Source organism: Rhinolophus ferrumequinum, chromosome 5 (genome assembly GCF_004115265.2).
Source record: "Rhinolophus ferrumequinum isolate MPI-CBG mRhiFer1 chromosome 5, mRhiFer1_v1.p, whole genome shotgun sequence".
Classification (NCBI taxonomy): domain Eukaryota; kingdom Metazoa; phylum Chordata; class Mammalia; order Chiroptera; family Rhinolophidae; genus Rhinolophus; species Rhinolophus ferrumequinum.
The window spans coordinates 1,920,479-1,942,746 of record NC_046288.1 but is presented as its reverse complement, the minus strand read 5'-3'; the positions used below and the strand labels follow the sequence as shown (position 1 = coordinate 1,942,746).

At 45.5% G+C, this 22,268-nt stretch overlaps 1 protein-coding gene across 1 annotated transcript in view; it reads right to left on the bottom strand.

Moving 5' to 3' along the window:
- JCAD (junctional cadherin 5 associated) overlaps positions 1-20,973 on the bottom strand; it is a 43,684-nt gene extending 22,711 nt beyond the window's left edge. The window contains 3 exon segments of the mRNA XM_033106019.1: positions 6,011-6,343; positions 17,857-17,923; positions 20,855-20,973. Of these exon segments, the coding sequence (XP_032961910.1) occupies positions 6,011-6,285 (275 nt within the window). The 5' untranslated portion in view covers positions 6,286-6,343; positions 17,857-17,923; positions 20,855-20,973.
- Between the last annotated feature and the right edge of the window lie 1,295 nt (positions 20,974-22,268).

Genomic DNA, 22,268 nt, shown 5'->3' with positions numbered 1-22,268 from the left:
GAAGCAAGCAGCGAATAGACAAATATTGTTTGTAGAAGTATGGTTTTGTAAAGAGAAAGAGCTACATAGAAACAGATGTTAAAATTGAAGCATTCCTTTTTTGGAAAACCATTATAAGCAGGATATGATTTGAGAGAAGCTTAAAAAGCCTCTGAAAATTAACTGTTTATCATATCCAGTAGCACCATCTAGAATGGATGCTTACTGATCAAATATAAGCCTCCCAGGACGAGTTCCCAGATCACCGCCACATCAGAGACTCGCTTAGATTGTTAAGTCTTTAATTAGTTACAACTGCCGCTGATGACAAGAGATAATTACAAGTTGTTCTCATGGTTAACTAACAAAATTTTTTACCAGAATTCCTGGGGCTAAGCCGAGAAGAACCTATTATGTTGTGCCTTTCAGATTCAAAGCCCTGCTATGTTACTTTATTTTACAGTTTCCTCTGATTATAATATTTCAAAGGAAACACATGAAGGAAACCGTGAATGCCTGATAACAGTCTTTTACATAGTTTAATGGTAGCTAAGTATTATTTAGTTATGGCTACTTGCATTTTAAGCAGCAGTTTCCTCCACATATAGATAACAGCTAGCTTTTCTCCTTTGTCTCCTGGGTTCCCCCTTTAATCTTTGTGTGTGTGTGTGTGTGTGTGTGTGTGTGTGTGTGTTGGCAAGGAAGCTTTGGAACAAGACAGTATATGCATAAACAGTTAAACGTAGTGCAAACTGATGAACTGATAAAAGAATACTTCCCATTATAATCTTTCAACGCGGATGTAAATAGAAGCTTTCAGAAACATCCTTTTCATATTATCAGAGAGAGGACAGACATGCCACATATAAGACACACTCAGTAAGTATCTGTTTTGGTTATATGGCAACAATTAGGACAAAATAAAAATTTAGCATTAAATCACTTGACATATCGAATGCTGACTGTGTGCCGTTTCGTAGACAGTCGTGATTTTCCAGCTATGAAGTTCTGATTACTGTGGTGACACCTGACATGGGCTGTGAAGTTTCTTCTGTACCATGTGAGGGACTTTCATGTAAAGCCTGCAGCCAGTTTCCCCACCACAATCTGTTAACTGAGACCACTTGAGAGTGGGTTAGCATCTAGATGAGCTCTCTGTAGAGTCAATGACTTCCGGGGGAAATGCCAAGTCTCTGGAGTTACCCAGTGAGTGGTCCATGAAGAGAACATGTTTGAGAGTGCGTGGCCAACACCCCTCCGGCCTGGCAGCACCCTCGTCCATAGCCCCTTTCCCCACACTAGGTACAGCGAGGCCTCCCTGTGTGGTCCTTCCCTCCCGTCCAACCTCCCTCCCACCCCCCACGCATTTCTCTGTCCCCACTGATTGGAAGAGGGTCGGCCTCAGCATCCACTGGCTGCCCAACACGATCCGTGCTTTCTCTCAAAAATCTAACTAAGAGACACAGGCCGTGGTCCTGGGGGGCTCTGGAGTTAAAGCATCACGTAGAGGCAGGAGGAGAATAAAAGTCACCATGAGCCCAAGTTCCGGGAAGAGTAACTGTGCGTGAAGGGGAGAGGTTGGTAGGCAGAGGAGGGAACAGAAGTGCAGGGAGAGGCAGAGACAATGACAACATGGGACAGAGACCCAGAGTCCCCCAGGGAGCCCCCAACCCAGACAGACATCACCTGACGGGCCAATCCTGACCGCCAGCGTCCTCACCCCCTTTCGAGTGAGGCCGACGAGTCTTCTTTTCCTCCCTGTGGAGCGTCCACACAACCACCTCCCCGTTCACCTAGGTGGGCTCAGTTTCCTGTCCCCACAGAAGCCACAGAGGAGGGACCAGATGGCCTGCTGGGAGTTTTTCTCAGTCTCTGACTGTTATTTCCTCCGCCCTCCCTCCCTGCTAGTCCCCCAGAGGTAGCATGCATGGAGGAAGCTGTCAGCACTGCCACCTTAAGTGCCTCCCGCGAAGGCCAACACCCCTCCTTTTCACAACGGAACCTCCCCAAACTGGCCTCACACAGGTCTTCTCACTGGCGAACCCTTCTCCCCCTCTTACCCACACAAGCTCAGTGATCTGAAACACTCAACACTTACACAGCTGCCTTGCCATAGAAGTACTAGGTTTGATCCAATGAATTTACTTAAAAAAAAAAAAAAGTTTGCATGTTTAATAAGTGCAAAATTCTTTAATAGGAATTAGCAAACTCCAAGAGGAATGAGAATGAGCCTTCAGGAAGCTGACAATCCTGGGGACTAGGAGAAAGTGCTGGAAAAACACACGAGAGAGACTAACGGGAGGAAGCTGAAGAAGTTGAACAGATAAGGTGGGTTTCCGGCGGGAGGTTGCGGGGAGAGGGTTCTGGGGCTTCCGGGCAGGGCCAGGGAGTGGGGAGCACACAGGCTGGCAGCCTGGAAACGTGAGAGGGCACAGGAAAGGCAGTTCGGGCTTGAAGAAGGCCTGCAGGGCCCACAAAAGAGCTGGGGGTTGACAGCACAGGCAGTGGGGGTCCAGGAAGGCCCCTGAGCAGTTCAGAGTCCATCATCTGTGCGTTAAGTTAGCAGCCCTGAGACGGACCGTGCAACGCACTGAACGTAGCTCTGGAAGACAAGTGCTCGCTAATCAATTTGGATAAACTGTGTAAAATTAGAACTGACTCTTGGGCCTGGGTCTGTGGCTTGAGTACAAGAGCGTTTTAGCAAATTCGGCCTTCCATCTCTCCTCACATCAGAGCTGTCATTCTCGTCCCGTTGTGGGTGCGCAGGACCTCTTGGTCTAACGGCAGTAAAAGCTCAACGCACAACCTCTTCAGCAAGTTATGAAACACTATCCTGAATGTCTGGAAGTCTAGTCAAGACTCCGTGTGTGTATCCTTTTCTTTTTAAGTTTTACTGGCTATAACCAGCCCTTACATAAGAAACTTGATTCTAAGACGATGTTAAGTATCACAGGGAAAGAGTCCTGACCACTCTCACCACGCCCCACGCAGCACCACCTTCATTCACGGAGCCTCGGCAATGTACACGGAGAAGCAGCATGACAAACACGTCCCTAATTTAAGTATGACAGGATGCATTCCTTTTGCAGCTCCCAGACAGGAAAGGGACGCAGCTGGGCTCAGAGAGCACATCCACACGGGCCACTGGGAGGGCAGAGGACAAGGAAGTGAGACAGGACAGCCCAGCACACAGCAACCATAAATGGCGCTCTGAGGTTTGAACACCGCTTTCAGACTGGGCCATGGGAGAGCTCCGCCAGGCCCAGCGCTGCTATAGAGCAGTGGCCACCAGTCCGCCTGGCAGCCCAGGGCCTGTAGCCCAAGCCAGGCTTCCAGTGGCCCTTGCCAAGCCGCCGACTTTCTCCTCAGCGATAAAATAATGGCATTGCCAACGCGCCTCCAGCTCTGCCATTCCGCAAGAATAAAACAGCCTGTTTGGCCCCTGTGGCCTTCCAAGTGACTGATGGCCATCATTCCCAGAAACTAAGTGGCCCCATGGCAGAGGGACACACTCTTGGGCAGACCTCACCCCACCCGAGAAACTGCAGGAAAAGGGGGTCCTCGTGAGGCTTCCCAGTCACTGGGTGGCTTGGAGCTGCACAGAATCGTCCTGGGCCTTGCCCTCCCCCGGACCCAGAGGCCAGCCGAGCAGGGTCACTGTGGGCCAGGCCAGGCTGCAGGACCAGGCTGCACTCAGGGACGGACTGAAGGCTGAGACCTGGCACAGGGCCACATATTCACCCAGATTTAGAAGTTACATAAGCCAAAGCATTCTTGGTTTTCCTTTTCCTTTTTAAAAAATTTTAAGCTGTTAACTATTAGCACCTATTTATTTCCCCCCACAGCACTTTTTTTTTCCGGGCTTGAAGAATTTTCCTCATACGTAATGAGGAAAAATAATCCTCCTCCTGCCCACCTTTCTGTTCACCTCCTGTTTTCAGTTCACTATTAGCTATTGAAGAAAGATGTCTTTTCATTACATCCCAGGAAGCCCTGCAGCAGGTCTCTGAGGAGTTGGGCACTGGCATAGATTTTTGCAAACATGTATGCATTTTCTCTTTCCACCTGACAAGGCAACCTTCAATCCAAAAGCTACTATACACCTCCCAAGTCATCAGCCAACCTCAGAAACGGGGAAAGAGGCCAGATCTTTTGAGATCTCTGTCATCCAATACGGAGACATCCAGTGTAGCACAAAGCCGCTTATCTGAGTGCTTTACTTGTGGTGGAAAGAACAACTGCTGGCAGACCAGATTATGCCCACCCACCTAGAGACCAGGCTGATGGGCCGTGTGGTCCACAGGAACCTGTTATCACGCAGGGCGAGAATGTCCTCAGCAAGTTGTGGAAGAGGTTGGGAGCCACAATGCCCATACGGAATTCTAAAGGGGATTCTATGGACCCAACTGTCATCTCTGATCCAGACCATCAACACTGAGGGAGACCCCACACAGCCTACATGGTACGTTCGCATGAATTCTACAGCCACTGCTTAGAAACAGCCTCCTGCTTCTCAACAGCTGCAACAAGGGTGGGAGGAATGAACCGAGTCCATAAACATACAGTAAACACCCTGTGCCCAGCACAGTAACAATCTCTAGGAAATACAAAAGAAGGAGGAACCCAGGTACAGCCTCAGGACCCTGAAGTCCAAGATGGAAAGCACAGATATATTTGGCATAAAACTAGAAGCAACAGAAGTCAGGATAAAATCAAGCACAAGTTTGTGTAGTAGTAACTAAGGTGTCCTAAATATTAGCCAACTTGTCCATAAGCACCTTCTTTCAAAGTTTATGGTGGGCGTTTCTCAGGAAACATGGCTGAAAAGCCATGGAGGCCCAAGACAGCAAGGGACGCCAGTGCGCGTTGTGAGGGGCAAGGTCAAAGAAAAGCAGCTTCAAGTCCTTTTCCAGTCTGCGTTCTCCCCTGAACCTGGCTCTGCCAATGAATGACTCTGCCCGTCTCCAAAGAAGTGGTTCTGACTTGGCAACACAAACCTGCTTTTACTACACGGGGCATGAAGAGGGGCGATCACCTCTGCTTTGACTCAAAAACCGAGGTATTGGACACTCTGAGCTACAAGAACAAAATCCCTCCCACTTTTTGCCTGAATGCTGTCAACCAAACAAGGAAGCCCCTTCCTGTGAAAAGGTGACTTTGAACTATGAAAGGCTAGTTCATTCCCTTTGGACTTAATTCACTCCCATTTTTGTTTGCTTGTTTGTTTCCTTTAAGGACAGGTCCATTTTTTGCAGGTTACACACAGTTTCGTAACATGTTCGATAGAAGCAGAGCCCTCCTTCCCCAGTCTGAGCCTGGTCCCAACACAGCATTAAAGACAAACACAATTTTATGAAGTGATGACAAAGGTTTCCTCTAGGTCAAAACTGCTTGGACGAGAGTTACAGGGCTCCTCTCCCATGCTGGCTCTATGGCAAGCTGCCAAAATTCTCTCTTTTTTAACCCTCCTGTTCCCCCAGCCAACCCGCTCTGTTGGAAGAGAACACCCACAGATGCAGCTGTAGGCAGATGGGGACCCCCATCAGGGCCAGTGTGTGTACAAGGGAAACACGAGTTGGGAGCCAGTGGAATTATACGAATATACAAGAAGAAAGGTGTCGTTCACAAATGGAGGGAAACACAGACCTCTTTCAACTCTGTAATGTACCAAAGATCGACATATATTAAGAGAGCCAAATGTACTAGGAACGTGTGCCTGACATAAACTAGCTTTCGCAGAGTTTTTAAATGATTCCTAGCTGACGCAGTATCAAGACATGACAAGGGAACACCGAAGCCAAGTACTGAAGCGCCGTGTTCAGCGTGAGAATTTGTTTACTCGCCACGATTTACTAACGGCCTACCAAGGCCGGTGCTCAGTGCTCTTGGAACATGCTAATGGCTCCATGGAAAGCAGCGCTCTTGGCCCTCACCCCTCTCTCTCCCTGGCCCTCGGCAAGGGATTTTCCTTACAGACCCACTGCCAAGCCCCCAAGTCGGAAGAAAATGGTGGGTTCCCATGGAAGCTTACCCCGCCTCAGACGTTCTGGCAGCAGAGGTTCTCTGGGGCTCTCCGGGGCCTCTCAGTGCGCGGCGGTCATTTTCCGAGTCATTCCCGTGTCCTGTCCCCAGCGATGACTTACTGGGTGGGAAGGCGGCAGGACCATCCTCACACCCGTTCAGCAGGCCCGCTCTGGCTCTCGTCCGCACGGGCTGGCGCCCCTCTGAGTGATCCTCGTGTGGTGCCGGGAGATCTCTTGACAGTTTGTATCCATGAGAAATCAGGAGGTCTTCTACGCTGTACATAATGCACTGGCCTCATCAAAGCTCCGTCGCTGGGACCGTCGTGGTGGCAAGACCCACACTGAGGGGACAACAGAGAGTGTTCATGAGGACTCACCCGTGCTCCCTACGGCTTTACCTGATACTGCCTCGTCCCTTCCCCCTGACCACGCCAGACCCTGCTTACGAGCACAGCGCGGCGCCTACACAGAAAGTGAAGAAATGGGGATCGCTCTGCCTGAAATTACTCTGTTTTATGCAAGTCGAGAGCATGCACGCAGCAGGAACTCTGCAGGGTGTGGTGGTAATTCTGGGGACCCCACCTTCTGATGGCTGCCTCTTGGAGAAGAGTCCAGAACAGAGTTTAAGCAATGAAATGATTGACAGTTCCACCATCCCCTTGCCCCAGTCATCCGAAAATAAAACGCATAAGGAGACGGGAGAAAATAAATACAGGCTCAAAAGTTGCAATTACTACCTCATGTTTCTAAAAAGAGAAAGTACCAGTGTCTGGCTTCATCTTATTATACTTCCTTGCTTTCATCTTGTAGACATACCTTTTGCTCTAAAAGGCCAGAGCGAGATCTTTAATCAACACCTAGCCATGATGTGCTTCACCACGACATACCGTAGCAAGAGCAGCTAGAGCAGAAAAGAATCTTCTTTCCTCCACCAGGGAGGTTAACTAGCTGCTGAAAATAGCTCTTAAGTTTTCAGGCGCATAATGGGAAAGCACATGACACACTGATCAAGCATACATGTCCAACCCACTACACAATCCCAAACTTCTCTTTTCCATATGAAACTTTTAAGAATCACATTTCTTCCCAATAAATCTTGGGGAAAAGTTTTACTTCTTTGGGCCAAGGGTGTCCACATCCAAATCCTGCCACGGTACATTAATTTACCGGCAGCTACTTCCCCGAGTAAACTGTCCTATAGCCATTATACCAGCAAAAAAAGAATTAAAATGGACAGGAACCTATTAGAGAGCACATGTGTGAAAATAGGTCGAGCTGCCATGTTTATTTTTACACAAGAGAATCTTCTTTCCTCTGTCTTCCCATTGTTAACAGAGGGGAAGGCAGTTTGGTCGGATGGATCTGGCTCCCCAGAGGTTATGAGGCTCGTCTGGGCAAGAAGTACACCAGAGCCAGGCCTATAAGAGCTCGGCCAGCTCCAGCCCCACCTCACTGGTGAACGGAAACCGCGTTGTGGCAGCCCCGTCGAACAATGGCCAGGAAATGCCTGCTGGCCCGTATGCAGGTGAAAGGGAGACGCATGTGCTTCCTGTCGGTGGGAATTCTTACTGGGGCCCATCAAACAATTCTGCTGACTGCGCATGTCCTCCCTCTTCGTCACATGCTAGGTTACGGCAGCAGCAAAGTCTCAGTTGTCAGCATGGAGATCATCAAACTTTGGAAGGCTATAATTTCCCCTGAGGTCCCTACATTTTATGGGAGGTTGACAAGCTCTGGTAGTTACTGCACTAGTAGAAAACTCTCCATAGCAGTTCCGCCATTCCTGACACTCCTGCTGTGTATCTTTGAGGGAGCTGTACAACTGGGTCCTTCGCTTAGACAGAAATGGAAGGATCAGAGAGGCAAGCATTTGTCCTTTGATTCAATTGAGCAAGGCACTGGACTGGAGACTGCAGAGGAAAGCGATTCCATTAGAAACACAGGGCCAAGGGCACAGAGACAAGAAGAGGAGGCAGGGTCTTTGTTTTATTTGACACTCTACCCCCAGCACTAGCACATAGTGTGCACTCAATAAATAGCTCTTGTGTGAATGAACCAACGAGAGAAAGGGACATTTGAGCTAAGTTTTGAAGAATGATTAGGAGTTCACTAGATAAACTGCACGTGCATGTGTATGAGAGAGGGAATTAACATTTAAAATAGATTTGGGGTATAATTATCCCAGAAGTAAAGAAATAAAATAACAACAGAGTCCTGGTGGCCTAGACCAGGGTCCCCAGACTCATTGGCTCAATTTCACACATCCAGTCAGCACCCCACTTAAAGCTAGAGTTAAGGTCTTGTGATATGCAGTTTCTCTCTCTGACTATGTCAGGCTCTTTAAAAGAAAAGTGCACTTTACTCCAACTGTCCACCACACAGAGGGACAGGTCAGTGTCTGCCACAGAGCCGGCTGTGCTGCAGCCCCTTGGTGGCGTGTTAAGAAACGACACTCACAAGCATGTATGTGGCTCACGTCCCTCCTGGGGTTCGGTACGCTGGGCCATGATGGCTATGTCTGCATGGTCGTTATATTTAGCAAACCCTTACGTGGCAACACAACCCAGGCCAAGCTACGAACATCTTTCCAGAAGGATTCAGACCTCTACGAGCCATAACTTGACTTGTAGGTCTGAGGTCAAAAGCGTATTAATCACTGGAAATTCCTAACCTTTTGAGGCCAGAGCTTGTGGCAAGCGGGAGTATGAAATGTGCCAGCTTCGGCACACAGGACTTGGGGCCAGGTGGGAGAGGCGAAGTGGGGAGGGGATGACCCACCGGCCCCGTAAGCCAAGCGAGTGTTCCCAGACACTGTTCAATCCATGCAGGCCCTCTCTCCCTTAGGCTCACACTCGTCACCTTCTTGATCCCAACTCAGACTCTGGCCTTTACGTCATCTCCACACCCACAGTGACCATCACCTCTTCCCTTATACACACGACTAAACAGTCACATGGTTTCTCTAATCCCTGGCATATTCAGCTTACTTTCTTCAGCATCCTTATCTACTTAAGATGGAAAGGGCTGTCTCACTAACACATCAATTATAGAGGCCACCAGGAAGGGACCCTGAGGGGACCAGGAGGAGCCAGTCATCTAATGAGTTGCTGGATTAAAGCTGTCCCTTCTAAAGTTTCTTTCCAATCCTGACATGTCAGCATTCTACGTCAACAGCATTTAATTAAACTCAAAGCGTTGTTGGAAAGACAAACACACACCAACACTAATAAATGTCAGTTATTATAACAGTAGATTTCACAACTTGGCAGCTATGGGTACAGTTCAAATAGTTCAAACAGTATTAGGTGTGATCCTTTTAATCCCAGCGTTCGTGCTGATATCCAGCCCCAGCTCTGGTCCTAGAGCAAGTCATTAACTGCATCAAACCTCAGTTTTCTGATCTGCAAAATGGCCATGCCACTATCTTCCTGTCTCACCAGACTGTTCTGAGGGCCAAATAAGAATATGTAAAAGTGGAAACCACCACACAAATATAAGATGGTGGACTGTTTATGCTACAATGGCTCTAGTTTGTCAGTGAAGGCAGAGTTATTTGCCTTATGGAAATAGTTCAATTAGTTATTAATGTTCATCATGCAGTTTAGACCATTTCCTAATTCCTTTGGTCTCATTTGGGACGTCACTCGCCACTTTATAGCACCCACGTCTCTTGTGCTTTGTGAATGGCTGCTCCAATCCCCATCCAAGTCACTCTTGTAGAACAGTCAACGTTATTTTACAAACGTTATAAGCAGTAACACAATTTACGAGTGCCTATAATGCACCAGGCACTAAAACTGTAATAATGAATAAGACACGTTCTTTGCCCTTGAGAATCTGTCTTGCTGTACAGACAACTGGAAAACAAGCCATCAAAACATGGCGTATGCATGCATTAGTGACAGGAGCTAGCCACCTCTCCACAGCGCCACAGCACTGTGACAGGGAAAAGGACATGGTGATACGGAATGGACCCTTACCCCATCTCAAGGGGCCAGGAAGGCTTCTGGAAGATTGCTTCTAAGCCAAACAAATCCTCTACTTCAGGGTAGATCTGCATGTTAAGATCTCCCTGGAAGGGTGATTTTTCCAGCCAGGTCATTTAAGAAGTGTTTTCCTTTACTACTTTTGTTTGTTGCTGTGTCTCAAATACTCATTGTGGATCTTGTAGGAGGAGTGGCCAAGGCAGTGCATGTGCCTAGGTACAGTCTCGGGTAAGGAAGGGCCTTCTGGCATTGGCTGAGCCAGGACACAATAACGAGACAAATGAGCCCACTAGAAATATTGTATTCATTCTATGAATGTCTGAATACCATTCATACAGAGGGAACATTTAACATAAGAACAAACATGTTAACCGAACAGTCCATCCAGGCACCGCTGCCTCTGAAAGTTGGGAGTTCCTGGTGGGGAGGTTCTTAAGCACAACTTACTTGGAAACTTTTTTCTTTTTATAGCCAGCTACCGAAGGTGTGCGTACACACATCAATCAAATATTTAAAGTAAAAATAGGCACCCTCCCATCCTGACATGTACTGTAACCGCGCTATTCTATTTCACTTTTTTAAAATGCAGGTCACACCGCTCACTAAATTTCACGCGCCTTAGTAGGTCACAATCTACAATCTGAAATCATTCCTGCACTGATCAGGGAGCTGGACTAAATGACCTCTGAGATTTCGGCAAGTTCAAAGACCCTACCACTCTATGAGAAATCCCTCGGTGTAACAAGTTCATTGCTCTGTTCTCAACAGCAAATACAACTCTTCTCTCCTATCAAAAGTGTTCTTTCCAAGAAAAGACATACCGTGTTTCCCCCAAAATAAGACCGGGTTTTATATTAAGGTTTGCTCCAAAAGACGCATTAGGGCTTACGGTCAGAGGATGTCACACTGAAAAATCAGGCTAAGGCTTATTTTCCGGTTAGGTCTTCTTTCCAGGGAAACATGGTAGCTACTAAGTGAAACTACTTTTCTATTCTGAAGGGCAGTAAATGAAAAAGAAACACATCTCCTTAAGGGAAAGTACTGTCTTCTGCTTCCTTCCTCATTCTGCCTGTGACCTTTGAGGGGCTTGGCACCTGAGGTCTGCGTACACCGTCACTGGGGACAGAGAAACCAGCACTGCAGAGGCAACGAGGGAAGCCGCGGGTCCCTGGAAACGAGGCAGCTCTGCACCCCTGCCACTTTCATTCTCTCTCGTTGGTATGAGAAAGCCAAGACACAGCTTTTTGTTTCTTTTGATTTCACCATTGCTCTTCTCACTTTCTCCTACTATTTTCTGGCCCATGTATTCCTAGAGTAAGTCCATCACTTCAAAAATAAAATCTACAAAGCCGTTTAAAAATTCTACCACTACAGTAAAATAGCTTAGTCAAAGGGACACGTATCCTAATGGATCTAGTTCTCTGGGTAGCACGGGTTCAGCTATTTCTTCTCATCTCGGGTGGAAGGTGCTTGTAGACTTTCTCCTGCACAAGTGTAGAGAGGGTGGCAGAGCATATTAAGAAGAACATGCACACGCTTTGACATCAGAATGACTTAGGTTTCCATCCTGGCTTCCCTTGGTAGGCGGCCTTTCTCAGGTTATGTAATTTCCGAGCCTCAGTTTTCTCATGTGTAAAATAGATGGATCTGTCACTTTATCCCAAGGTTATGGGGCTCCTAGGAGCTTTAGGATATTAGGATAGTAATTTCTATGGACGTTGTGGCATCGCTCGATTTAACTAAAGAGAAATCAGAGCTAGCCCCAGCCACCCGCTCAGAGAACTTCTCACCCAGTTGCACAACTAGGGTTGAGTGAATGAAGCCATTTGATTAACACAAACTTTGTAGGACAGTACGGTTGACCCGTGAACAACATGGATTTGAACTTCACAGCCCCCCTTATACACATACTGTTTTCAATCAATACTGTATTTTCTCTTCCTTATGATTTTCTTAATCACATTTTCTTTGTCTATAGCTTACTTTCCTGTAAGAATACAGCGTATAATACCTATAACATACAAACCATGTCTTCATTCACCGTTTATGTTATCCGTAAGGCTTCCAGTCAACAGTACGCTATTAGTAGTTAAGTTTTGGGAGAGAAAAAAGTTATATGTGGATTTTCAATTGCATGAGGGGTTGGCACCTGTAACCTCCATGCTGTTCAAGGGTCAATTATATATAGAACGAAAAAAAATGGATTTACAGAAATTCTCTTTTTATAGAAGAAAGATTTTGTGCTGAGTGTACAACACGAAAAAGGATAAGATAAATATAAACGTATGCTTCTTATCTCTGTTATTAAAATGCTACTTACAAGCTTTGAATCATAATTGAAGAAACAGTGAAGGAAATAAAAATCTAGTAACACTGAGCTGGGTGGGAAGACACTCAATCCACAGTTCTCTTGTTCACCTCTATGAGACTGGTTTAAATTAAATTAAATTCATGAGATGAGACCCTAAAAGAAATGCTTATTGCATGCAGTCTCTAATTTAGGCAGTTTAGGGGGAATGGGGTGCGGGGGTAACAGTGCTGAACAGCCAAGCTTGCCTGCACTGGGTTTTTTGATTGATTCATGAAACCAACAGGTTTATATTCTATTACTTTTCCCCCCTTGAGGATGCTTGTGACAGGCGGTGAAATGCTCAAGATACTCTCCAGTAGATGCATAACAAATTCATCAAGAATACTCTCCAATTTGTGGTTAATTTATTCCCCTCTGCCCCAATAGTCTTTCTACATACAAAGTAGAGGGAAGAGCCTGCTCTATAAGCTCAAGAGAGGAAGCAGCACATCAACCGTCCATTGAGGATCTACAACGTGCCAGATACTCTTAGTTGCTTGGCACACTTTGTTTTACGTAACATTGACAGCACACTTCCTGCTGTAGACATTGATGTCTCCATTTCAGAGATAAGAAAACTGAGACTGAGTCCAAGGTTACACAGCTGGTAAGTCCAGATACAAGGTTCAAACCAACATAGGCTAGCTTCAAAGTCTGTGCTACTGTTTTAGGCTCATCCATCTATAATTCCTTTTTGAATGGCAACAAAAGTTTGCTGATTTACAAAATAATGCATAAACAAGAAAAGATAAAAGGCATGGTGACAGTAAAATAAAAAACTATACATTTAAAAGGAAAAAAATTCTCTTTATTCTCTGAGATTAGGATGGCTCTTCTAAATGCTTCTTTCCCTATACACACCACACACACACACATTATTCACACATGCATGTGTGTGCACACATGCCCATACACACAGGGTTGATGCCTCATTTGACTGTAATGTCTTGATGGCAATACTAATGTGAATTTCTAAACACTCAGTAATATGAGTCATTCACAAATACACCATGCAATCACTTCGTGATCTTCAGCAGACCTCTTCAATCATTTGGGGTTTCAGGCTCTTTGTCAGTAACACAGAGCTATCATAAAACCCGTTGTGTGAAACTGAAAAGCAGACAAACTATGTCTATGAAAAATGGGAAAGGAGTAACTTTCAGAAAAAAGTAAATTCTATAAAAAAGTTACCTACATAGAAATACTCACTCTTATCTGCAACATGGATAGAATATGGACTTTATTTGAGCAGATAATGGGAGACCACAGAGTTTCAGCAAGCAAGGCAAAGAACTAGCGTGGCCAGAGCAAGGATAAATGTGGGGACAAGTAGTTATAAGTCCCTCCTATTGTAATGTGCAGGGGTGGTAGCAGAGGAGATGAGACAAAAAGGCATCATAAGAGTAATTTTCAAGGGAAGAAATACAATGGATTTCAGTCTTAGTGACTAAGATAATGGTCTTTTCACTAAGAGAATTACAGAAATTGGAAACAACTATTGGTTAGAGAAGATGACAGGCAATTTGACTTTGGTTTAACCAGCCTATTTGCACAAAATTTTCTTTTTCCAAAAATCATTTTCAAATAGATTTTCATCAGATTATTTGTTGCTTCCAAAGAACCTGAATGAGGCCACTTAATCTTATTGTGTGGTAGATTTCTCAGTTCTTTAAATAATAGCCATATCGTTTATATTCACACGGAAGGGACGATACAATTAGGAAAGTGTTGTCCACAACCCATTAGCATTTAAGCATGGAGTCGACTTAGCCACATCCTCACTGTAGGGATGAATTTCTATCTCTCTATGTTGCTGTGGTGTTGAACTGACCCTGAAACACTGAGCAAGAGAAAAGGAGAGAAGCTCTTCAGGTTTCAGTCTTCTCCTAAACCAGTGAAATAAGAAGGTTGAACCAAAGGTTCTTTGGGGTCCTTCTGGCTCTAGAAACCTGCCCCTCTCTCCAGCACGTTCTCCCTTGTCATGAACTGCATGCATTTCTAAGTCAGCTGCCACAGGGAAAAGAACACGGCTTGTGGCCGTGATACAGAAGACATGAAGACAGAACCTCTGACCTTGGCCTCACAGCACCCATACAAATGGCAACCAAGAGAGCAGAGCTGCGTGGCCACACACGGCGCAGAGGAGCAGCCGAGGGGAGGACACCATCTAGTACTTCTCTATCCCAGGAGCTGCACACTTATTCCAGTTAAATCGGTGAAGACACTTATTCTGCACTGAGTGTGCAAGGCACTGGGCTCTGTGCCAGAGAACACAAAGACACATAAGACCCATCAGCACCCTCCCCGTGGGTGGCATGGTCTAAATGGTGTTATTTCAATCATGGGTCTTCTCATCATCAGAGGCTGAGACTCGCAAATGAATGTCACTGAACAGGTACCACTGCATCGTCCCCAAATGTGATCTGTAGATGACGCGTTACAGAATTGTACACTTCAAACCTATGCAACTTCACTAACCATTGTCACCCCGATCGACTTTAATTGAAAAAAAAGTTTATTCTCCTATTTACAGTTATGAGGCTCCCAAGACAGTTAAATGAAGGCAAGTATTAAGCTCATTAAATCAACCAGAACTTGTCTTCCTTTTCAAAATTTGCCTGGAATATGAACTGAAAATTAATAAAGGAAAGACACAAATACCCCATTTAAAAATATGAAACAAATGTTCACTCACCTATAATTAAAGACATGTAAATTAAACCAAAATGCCATTATTCACTTATCAAATTAGTGAAGCTTTTAGAAAGCACTACATGTCGCTGGTTAGGGCATGATGAGCTATGGAGGTTCACCTATTTGGGGGTGTATGAATGTGTGTTGGGGGGGTATCTGTGTGTAAATGGGTATTTCCTTTCCTAAAAGTACTTAATATGTTATAAAATCTTTAAAAGTATAAAACCTTATGGACTAATCATCTCACTTCTTAGGAGTCATCCTAATGAAATAATCAGAGATACACACAAAATTTTATACAAGGATATTTATCCAAGTTTTAGTCATGAAAATAAAAAATTAGACTAAATGTCAATTTAAGGGATGGTTAGAAAAATTCTGGTGCATCACATGGTAGACTATAGTATGTATAACATGAATAAAATGATGTTTTCAAATATATAAGGGCACAGGGAAATGCTCATGGTACCATGTTAAATAATAAAGACAGGATACCAAACCATACATTCAGGGTAATACCAATTTCGTTTATATGCACATGCATGGATCGGGGGAGGGGAGGACAATTTGGGAGGACACCAAAAAGAAACACCAAAATACCAACAGTGCTATTGGAGTCTCAGGTTTGTTTTGTTTTTAATGTCCTTATTTATGCTTTACTGTATTTTATGAGGTTCTGTCATGAAATTTATTAGGTGGAACCACATGAAGTTGCCATTTTGCAGGTAAAAAAAAAGGTCTAATGTTGGCACTTTCATATACTTTAACTTAATATTATTTCATCATCATAAAAAAACACTTTTAAAAACAAGGAGTTGCATAGGTAGGATTAGGAAAATGCATCTTTGAAAATATATTACACATTTGTAAGACTCAAAGAGAATAAAAGAAACATTTAAGAATAAATGAATAGTAAATCACAAAAGGTTCTAAGGGTCTAGTATATGGTGCATGTGTCTTATCTGCTACAGAGATTCTTAACTTATTTGCAGTAAGCCTAAAATTACATGTTCTGCTGATAGAATCTAATACAAGATTACAAATGGCATTCTAAAGGTCTTGATTAGACATTCTTACTCCTCTAGAAAACCTAAAACTTAGCTGTATTCACAAACATTCCATACTTAAGATGTAATTAGTCCCTCAAATTGTTGGCAGTTCACTGTAAATATTTCTTCAACTGACAATTTTTCTGTCTAATGTTATGATTAATATATAACAAAATACTTTCTTTAAACAAGAGGTAAACAGTTAAGACATAAAACAAACCAGAATGGAGCATGTTGCTAATTGATACATGGACTTCTAATGCAGCATTCTATAGCTTTTTTTTTGTTTTTGTAGAGAGCTATGTATTTTATTATGAGCAATAGGATTATCATTTCCCTTCTCAGCCTTAATCATTAAATAAAGACCGCGAACAGTTCCAGTTTAAGTTCTGGAACAGTAAGTTCTCACACAACGTCACGACCATACCACGTAGTACAATGGCCAGCTCTGCCAGGGCCCTCAACTTGTGAAAATCTCCTACATCATAAAAAGCATATTTAATCTGTGAAGCAATAATTTTAGTAGGATAACCATCACTGAGTTGTTTTTATAAGGTGACCAAACACACACAGAGAAAAAGAGAGAGAGAGAGAGAGAGAGAGAGAGAGAGAGAGAGAGAACGAACTTGAGTCTAAGATCAAAAGGATCCTGGAACTCTAATCTTGCTGGGTTGGGTCGGTGTTAAGGCATTGATCCAAAAGGAGAAAGAAAAGAGAAGAAAATATTATGCACTGTATTTTTTTCTTAAATATCTCTCTTCTAACTGCTCTTTTTTGTCTTTTCCCCCTCAACTTGAGTGAACATTCCTCCCTCTCTCTCTCTCTCTCAGTCTCTCTCATCTTCTCTTTCACCTTTAAATTATGTCACACCATTATGTTTTGGAGACCTCACCTCATTTTCTGAGACCCTAAGTATCTCATCAACATTTCTGAAAGCTTATCAGTCATTAAGAAAAGGACTAAAATTAGATAAGATTTTTTTAATCTTCTGGAATTTTTTTGGCTATTTGCAAAAATAATTGTGAAACTTGTAATATGTTAGAATTTAATTCCACTATCATCATGTATGTTCAACTCCACATATAAAGATTCCAAAAATAGTCTATTAGGTTTATGACATGGTAATTTTGTTTTTAAATGTCTTTAGAATAAAAGAGCCAAGGTTTTATAAAAATGTTAAATTATTTCATAATTTCATATAACTCTTACATTTTTACTTATTTTCTAATTACAAAAGTCATAGAAAGTTATTCTAGAAGTAAACACTACAAAATTCAGTGTTTAAGCAAAAAGTAAAAGTTCCCAATAACCCCACTGAGAGATAACCAGCAGTAACTCTTCTTCCTATACATACGAGTCCAGTTTCTCTCTCTCTCTCTCTCTCTCTCTCTCTCTCTCTCTCTCTCTCTCCCCTCTCTCCTTGAAATATATCTTGGTTTCTCTTCATAATATCTAACTTCTTTCATTTACATATAGAAGAAACAAGCTTAATAAGTTAGCTATAGAGAGATAAACAATAAGCAGTAAACTACAAGGATATTTAGTGGTCTGATCGTCTTTGCCAGTTTGGTCAGGCTTTTCGCAACTATTTTATCTATAAAAGTTTTTGGAAAACATATTTAATTAAAGAAAGTAAAGGTGATAATCCAAATTTTATACAAGGGACCACAAATTCAAATCAAGGTAATTGACAAAGTCTGAGCATTAGGGTAGTTTCTGTACTTTTTTAATGACATTCAGTGTTTAAAGCAGATATCAAAGTACTGGAGACTGACCTCGCCCTCCCTGGGCTGCTGGCCTTGGCAAGTGAGTGGCCCTCAGCATTCCTTAAGTTGGCAGGCCCTTGAAACAAAGCACAATAGCAAGGTTTTAATGAGTGAGATAACCCTTCCCATTCAAAAGGTAAAAAACAACATCTGTTAAAAAAGCAAAAAAAACTGCAGGAATGGGTTCAGCAATAGGCCCAGAGGATTTCAGAGATACTGTCCTTGCTTATCAAAATAAAAACCACAACAGAACAATTGTTTCCATCCTACCTCTGTGTTCTACACTCTCTCCAGAATAATTGGCGTGGAGTCTCGCCAAGCTCATTAAGAGAGAAACTTCTGGACTCCTAAGCACGGTTGGCGTTTGCTGTCCTCCCAAACTAGCAGGCTCTCCCAGCGAGGACACCGAACACTTGGCGGAACCACAGGCTCCTGGGCTTTCTTTCCTGATAGTATTTCTCAGATTTATGTTTAAATTGCACTTTAAAAATCAGACTCCAAGGATCTTTTCATATTTGCTTCCTTTTAACTGAAAAATGGTCCTTATTTATTCTCCTTGTGGTACCTCCCATGTCCAGTTATATTTTATAGCTACTGAACAATATACCATCAACCCCTAAAATCTGTGACCACTCAGATGGGTTATTAGATAACTGATTAGCTTGTCAAGCTCTCCAGAGCATGTGGACACTCAGGCATTTTAGGTTACATTCCAAGGAGGGGGAAAGACAGTTTTTTTTTTTTTTTTTTTTTTTGGCCTACGCTTCCCTCCACCCACCCAATCCCCCTAAATCTCTCAGGCCTGCCAAGGGCCTGATCTTCCAGTCTCTGCAGCAGAGGGTGAAGTTTGGCGGGAGAAAGGCCCAGCAGATTAAGGCCTGTTCAACAAATATTTGCTCACCCGCTCCAGTAGGAGTGAAACAGTTCACTACATGCTGCCTGTCCCAGTAACATTTAGGGATCTTCAGGAAGCTTGTTCAGTGGGTGGCTAAAAATTAGACACTTCATATCAAGGTAAATAAATATAAAGTCCAAACCCACAGAATATCATGGAAAACCACATGAATTTACCCAACTCCCAATTTCACATGAAAACCAACACAAGTCCCATAAAAAAGAATCTGAATGTGATTTCCAAAAAAACTTTACACACTTGTGTTGTTGGATGATCATAAACTGGTCAGGGTAAATTCAAAAACTACCTGACATAAGGCACCATTTTCCCGAAGTTTTAACTTCACAGCCTGTGACCACTCAGTTTAGACTATTGAGTCTGCCTTTTTTGTCAAGAAAATTTCTGGATTAAAATATACAAATTGGTAGTTACAAAATAATCACGGGGATGTAGGGTACAGCACAGAGAATATAGTCAATAATGTTGGACCGACTATGTATAGTGCCAGGTGGATACTAGACTAATCAAGGGATCACTGCATAAATTATATACATGTCTAACCACTATGCTGTACACCTGAAATTAATATAAAATAATATTGAATGTCAATTGTAACTAAAATAAATAAGCAAATAAATGTTTTAAAAAAGAACACTGCTGGCTGCCCAAATCCCGTGTCCCGCTCCACTCCCTCCCACGAACCCCCTCCCACCTTCCAACCCTCACCTCAAATCATTGGGATATCTGCAAAGCAGAAGAGACAAAAAGCCAGAGAAAGGAAGCTGTGGGGGAAAAACATCTGAGTTGTGTGGTCAGAACTCTTTCACCCTCCTCCCCAAAACAGGCCAGGCAACTAGACCAGGGGAGGGAGAATCAGGCATGGGGGTTAGGGGAGGGGATGTATGGGATGAGAGATGCAAGAGTGGGTGATAGGATGTGTGTGTGTGGGGGGGGCGGGGGCGGGTAGTGGTGATCTAAGCTAATTCCCCAAAGTCCTCTGCTCCTAGAGAGGGTGGAGTAGCAGGACTAGGGCATCACCAGGTTGCGCGGGCATAAAGTCCCGTTTTTATTTTTTTCTTTAGTAGTGAAATCTTAGCTTCGTTTTCAAACCCCCCGACGAATCCGAGGAGCCTGGCTGCTACGGTATTGTCAGCGACAAGGAGCAAGAGCGGCGCCTTCAGCTGTAGGTGCCGAGCCTCCTTGCGGTCCGGGCATCTAGGAAAACCCTGGCATTCTGGGGTGACGACCGCAATCTGGGCTGGGGGAACGGAGGGTGCTCGCAGAGACCTGAGAGCGAGGACCCCAGGCGAGAAGGCAGCTCAAGATCCCATAAACCAGCGAACTGACGAGATTTACAGCACTCTCAGGCGGGGCTCTTTCCTTTCTCTCACCTCCACCCCCCTTTTCTTTTTCGCTTGACCACCAGCAGCCGGGGGCCAGGCTACCGCGGCACTTTCTGGGAGCAGCGGCGATTAGCCTTCTAATCCCCAGTCCTGACCCGTGGAGCGGGGGCCGCCAGGCAGGGCGGGGACCTGAGCAGGGATCGGGGGCGCGGCCGCCAGCTCCCCACGTCCCGCGGGCAGGTCCGGCCGCCGGGGACACCGTGGGAAACCGAGACCTTGGAGGGCTCCGAGCAGCGGCTGTCAGCTCCCGGCGTGGAGACGTCCAAGTTGGGGCGCATGGGCGAGGGAGGTGGGTGGCTGGACTCGGACGGTGGCGGGGACGTCGCCGAGAGGGGCACAGCGACCCCTGTCCTCCCCGGCTCTCCCCCGCGCCGAGGGGCTCCGCGAACGCTAACGCCAGCCGCGGCCTTGGGCGACACCAGGGAGCCCCGTGCCCCGCTCCGGGGCAGGGCACCTACGGGGTGGTGACTCGCCCTCCTGGAGAAGCGGGCCGCCCCTCCCCCCAGACGCTGCGGGGATGGTCGCCGCCGGGGTGCTCCGCGCCGGGTGCGGACGACCCCAGGCTGGGTGAGGCTCGGACCCGAGCAACGTCCTGCTGGAGAAGTTGGGGTTAGAGCGCGGGAGGCTGGGGGAGAGGCCCGCGAAGCGCCGTGGGAGCGGGCCAAATGCACAGTGGAAGTCAGGAGTGGGGAGAGTCGCCGAGACTTACCTATCGGCTCCCTCATGCTACCCGGCGCCGCCACCGCCGCCGCTCCGGCCGGCCGGGGACCAGCGACACCAGCCCGCTTGCACCCGCCGCGGCGGAGCATGCCCGGAGCCGCCGCCGCCACCGCCACCGCCCGCCCCGCCCACCGCCTGCCCTCGCCCCGCCCACCGCCCGGCCTCGCTCCGCCCACCGCCCGGCCTCGCCCCGCCCGCCTGGACGCCTCCAGGCTCTGGCTTCTCTCAGAGAAGGCTGCATCCAGGCCAAGGAACCGCAGCCTGAATGGCTCGTGCGGAAGACACAGGTGGGCTGACCACACTTCCCTGTCACTTGGCTTTGGGCAGCTTCACCCTGTGCGAATGTACACATACATACGAATAGATATACACAAAACACAGCAATACTCATGTAGTCACACATCGATGCACACAAACACACTCATATACAAACATACATATACACATACACAAAGACAGAAAACAGACACACACGAACACCTGTGTACACACACACACACACACACACAGAAACACACACACATTGAAAGGATGAACAGAAAATAGCAATGGCGACAACACCTTAGTGCTTGGGATTTCCTTCTTTTAAAAGAAGACATCTAAGAGTCTTAGCTATAGGTTGGAGGAGACCTCAGAAGTCAGCTGGTTTGTCTTCTTTTGTGACAGATGAGGAAACTGAAGCCAGGAGTAGGATTTACCTAAAGCCAAGAGTAGGAGACCGGTGGGGAGTTCAGACCAGAATGAGCATTTACTGTCTCCCACCCCACTCCAATTTCCTCCTGCAGCAGAGATTAGACTGCTGCCAGATCTGCTCATGTGCAAAAGTCCTTGCACTTTGGAGGGCAGAGCATAGACATAAAGCGTCCAACTTTGTTGATGGGTTGGGGAGGGAGAGGATGTTGGCTAAGTCAAGTCCACAGAGGCAAAAAATGGATAAAAGAGTAGTCCGGAGTCCTTAGAGAACAAATTTTGAGAAAACCATTTAGCCATACATGGATATAGGCTGTGCTCACTGCCATAACACCAGTAATACCTAAGGCTGTCTGCACTGTCACCATGCGTGGCCCCAGTCTGAGTACTTTTTATGCATTATTTTCTTTTAACCCTCACCATAGTCCAATGAGGTGGGTGCTACTGGAAACTGGAGCTCGGAGAGGCACACAGTTAGCAAGTTGCAGAATCTGGCCCCAGACTCTTGTTCTGAACCCTAACCATAGGAATGTACAATCTAAGAGGACACAAAAGCCAAAGGCACTAGAGCTGCGAAAGGATAACTAAAATCAGGTGCTGTGTTGTGCATTATCTATAGTTCATTTGAGGACACCAGGCGAGGAGATGGGATTGGGGGGCCTGATCAGGTGCTCAAAAGGCCAATGGCTTGGGTCCGATCTTGCGGGCTTCTG